The sequence below is a fragment of the Colletes latitarsis genome, chromosome 11, assembly GCF_051014445.1.
Source record: "Colletes latitarsis isolate SP2378_abdomen chromosome 11, iyColLati1, whole genome shotgun sequence".
In the NCBI taxonomy this organism is placed as follows: domain Eukaryota; kingdom Metazoa; phylum Arthropoda; class Insecta; order Hymenoptera; family Colletidae; genus Colletes; species Colletes latitarsis.
This window is the reverse complement of record NC_135144.1, coordinates 13,705,293-13,708,125: the sequence shown is the minus strand read 5'-3', so window position 1 is coordinate 13,708,125 and position 2,833 is coordinate 13,705,293. Positions and strand designations below refer to the sequence as shown.

At 36.0% G+C, this 2,833-nt stretch overlaps 1 protein-coding gene across 1 annotated transcript; it reads right to left on the bottom strand.

Moving 5' to 3' along the window:
* Window positions 1-844: 844 nt before the first annotated feature.
* On the bottom strand, window positions 845-2,833 carry LOC143347779 (tubulin monoglutamylase TTLL4). Its single transcript, XM_076777287.1, has one exon. The coding sequence runs from the start codon at window positions 2,673-2,675 to the stop codon at window positions 1,011-1,013; it is 1,665 nt and encodes a 554-aa protein (XP_076633402.1). The 5' UTR covers window positions 2,676-2,833; the 3' UTR covers window positions 845-1,010.

Here is a 2,833-nt window from a genome sequence, read left to right as displayed (position 1 = left end):
GGTTTGAGGTCGGAAAATTAACGCCATCTAGCGTTGAAAATAACGAACTATTCCACGACAAATTGGCCGGCTCTCTCGACTCCCACGAGGCGGTCTGAAATTACTTCGGTTAACTTGGATGCTGAATCTGGCATCTCTGATGAGTCCACTACGTAGATTCGGACGAAATGCGCCCCCCTCCTTTCCTTTTTTACCCTCCTACGAATTCTCGCGAGCGACCAAAGCGTCACATAAATAATTAAAAAAAAGATTTACTTTATAAAATCTTCACAACAATTTATTTAAAGCAATACTCTCTTCGCAAAAAAATCCGCAAACTAACGATCAACAAAAAGATTTCATTTCAAGAAACATTGACAGCAATTTACTTTGAACAAAACTCTCGCAAACATATTAATAATTCCTTTAGATAAGAAATGTATCTTTCTGTGAATTTAGATATCATATCCAATGTTTCATACAACAAGGGGAATTTTCTCTTTGTTACAATAATGATTTTTAAAATGAACCACAGATATGATTCGTAAATTAAATATTTTCAAGGAGCTATGATCCCGAAAAATTGTCATTAGAATTAAAAGATTAGATCTCCTAGGCCATTTAATTAAAAAAGAAGATAATAAAATTGATACCATTATTAAATTTTAAGAAAACAGCTTATCACACTTTATTTAATCCAGCCAGTACATTACAAAAATTTATAACCACTTAACAGTGTTTGCAATGAAATATTAAGTAATTCCAAGAATCTAATAAATTGTAATTCAATAGATATTTAAAAAATCAAGAACCAACTCCTCAATATTTCAGGAAATATGTATTCTAATTTATTATATCATACACGTTTTACAATATTTTCTTATGTACATATATTCTTGAGTATTAAACAGTGTTTGAACTGAGATTTGTAACTTATTATTAAATCTCAATTCTACGAATCTAAAAATTACAATTCACCGAATATTCCAAAAAATTCACAACCGACTCGAAAACTTCACGTCACATTTATTCTAAGGTAAATGATATTTTCTTTTACAAAGTTTCCTCAGTCTTTCAATTCCTCTCTTTCTCTCTTCGCCATATTCATTTTCCCAAGCGTCCAATAACAAATTATAATACCTAACCTCTTCGAAAAACTCGAAATACCTAAAACTATCTTTCGTAGGAAATATTATTTCAAATCTCCCGGTCCTTGTTAATTCATCTTCGTGTCGAATCAGAACTTTAGCATCAGCTGGCGTCAGCCTCCGCAAAATCTCCTTTAAATATAATTCTCTAGTGGTAATCTTTCTAAATTTATACTGTTTCTTCCCATCCTCCCACGTAAGACCCCAGGAATAAATTTTCCCCTGAAAACAAATATTCCTTTCTTCGTAAATCCCATTTAAAACCCTTAATTCCTCTTCGCTTAAGAGATCAGGCACGTGATACCCGACCAAATTTAAAAAATCCTCCACCAACTGCCCTTTCACAATACCACACAGTGTCGTGTCGGTCTCCATCGAGGGAAACACGTTAACCTCCAACAGCCAAGGTCGAAATTCCCCATCCAAAATAACATCGAATCCCAAAAGCTGATAAAAATTATACGAATTCCAATTCTTCAAATTTTTCACCAGAATCGACTCCATACTAATCACAGTTTTAACCACAATTTCTTTGATCCTATCCCAGATCCATACAGTGTCCACGCCACACTCAGACCCCAAATACTTCCACAGATAGGTTATGGACCACATGCTCCCCTTGTTTTCGTTCAAATTAACGTTTTTTATAAAATTTGGGCTATTCTTATTCACGCTCGTGTTCGTCAAGTGCATGAATCTGTTTTGGAATGTTGTCGGGCTGTTTAAATATTTCACAGTTGCAAACCTGACGAGGCCATTTTTATAGAGGTAAATCCTTAAAGGATCGATACTGGTCACCAAGACGTACAATCGAATGTCGAATTTAACGCCATTAATTAATTTAGGTACAGAGATGTAAAACTGACAAATTAACGGTTTCTTTGGAATTTTTTTTAAGTCACTGATTATGGATATCCCCTCGCCCGCGCAAGAGTTTGGGGGCTTTAGTATCCAACATCCGCCATTTTGTCTTGCATATTGTCTCAGAGAATCCAATTCCTTTGGCAAGATGAAGGACAGTGGCATGAAATCGAAATGTTTAAAACCGTGTTTTCTTTGCATCTTTTTGATACGTTTCCAAAGTTGGATTTTGTTACCAAAATGGCTGCCACTGGGGAAATGATTGACTTTCGAGAACGGTTTTGCGTGTTGCACGAGGGTTTCCTTCCACCAGGCCCCGCACCAATTAGAATTGAGCTTCTTTGTTGGGGAAAATCCGGATTTTTTCACGACGGAGAAAATTAACTCCAACGAATTATTAGAAACTAACCAAGAAAGATGTCTCGTGATTTCTGGAGGAAGCTGATTTGGGGCTTCTTCCCTCTGGAAGGTTATAAAGGGCGGTACGTGAGCAAAGAGACTCCTACGTAATGGTAATGGCGAGATTTCGAGGTTCGAAGTGGACAAGATTCGAAGTTTTGGTTTCTGTTCGATTAAATATTCTGTGATCTCTGAATACATATATGTTTCGTCGTCCTGATAGTGGTTCAGAGTTCGTTTGCTGTAACTGGTACCTGTGCTTGCATTCTGTCGTAATTGGATCTTCATTTTGTCAAACTGTAGACGTTTTATGAGGTTTTAATTACTGGGGAATTTTGAATTGTGTCAAACTTGTGGTTGGTTAGGAAGGTTCGGTGAAAAGTATGCAATTTCTTTTTTATTTCAAAAGTCACTCATTTCAGAATGGTTGATTTTCCCAAGTTTCG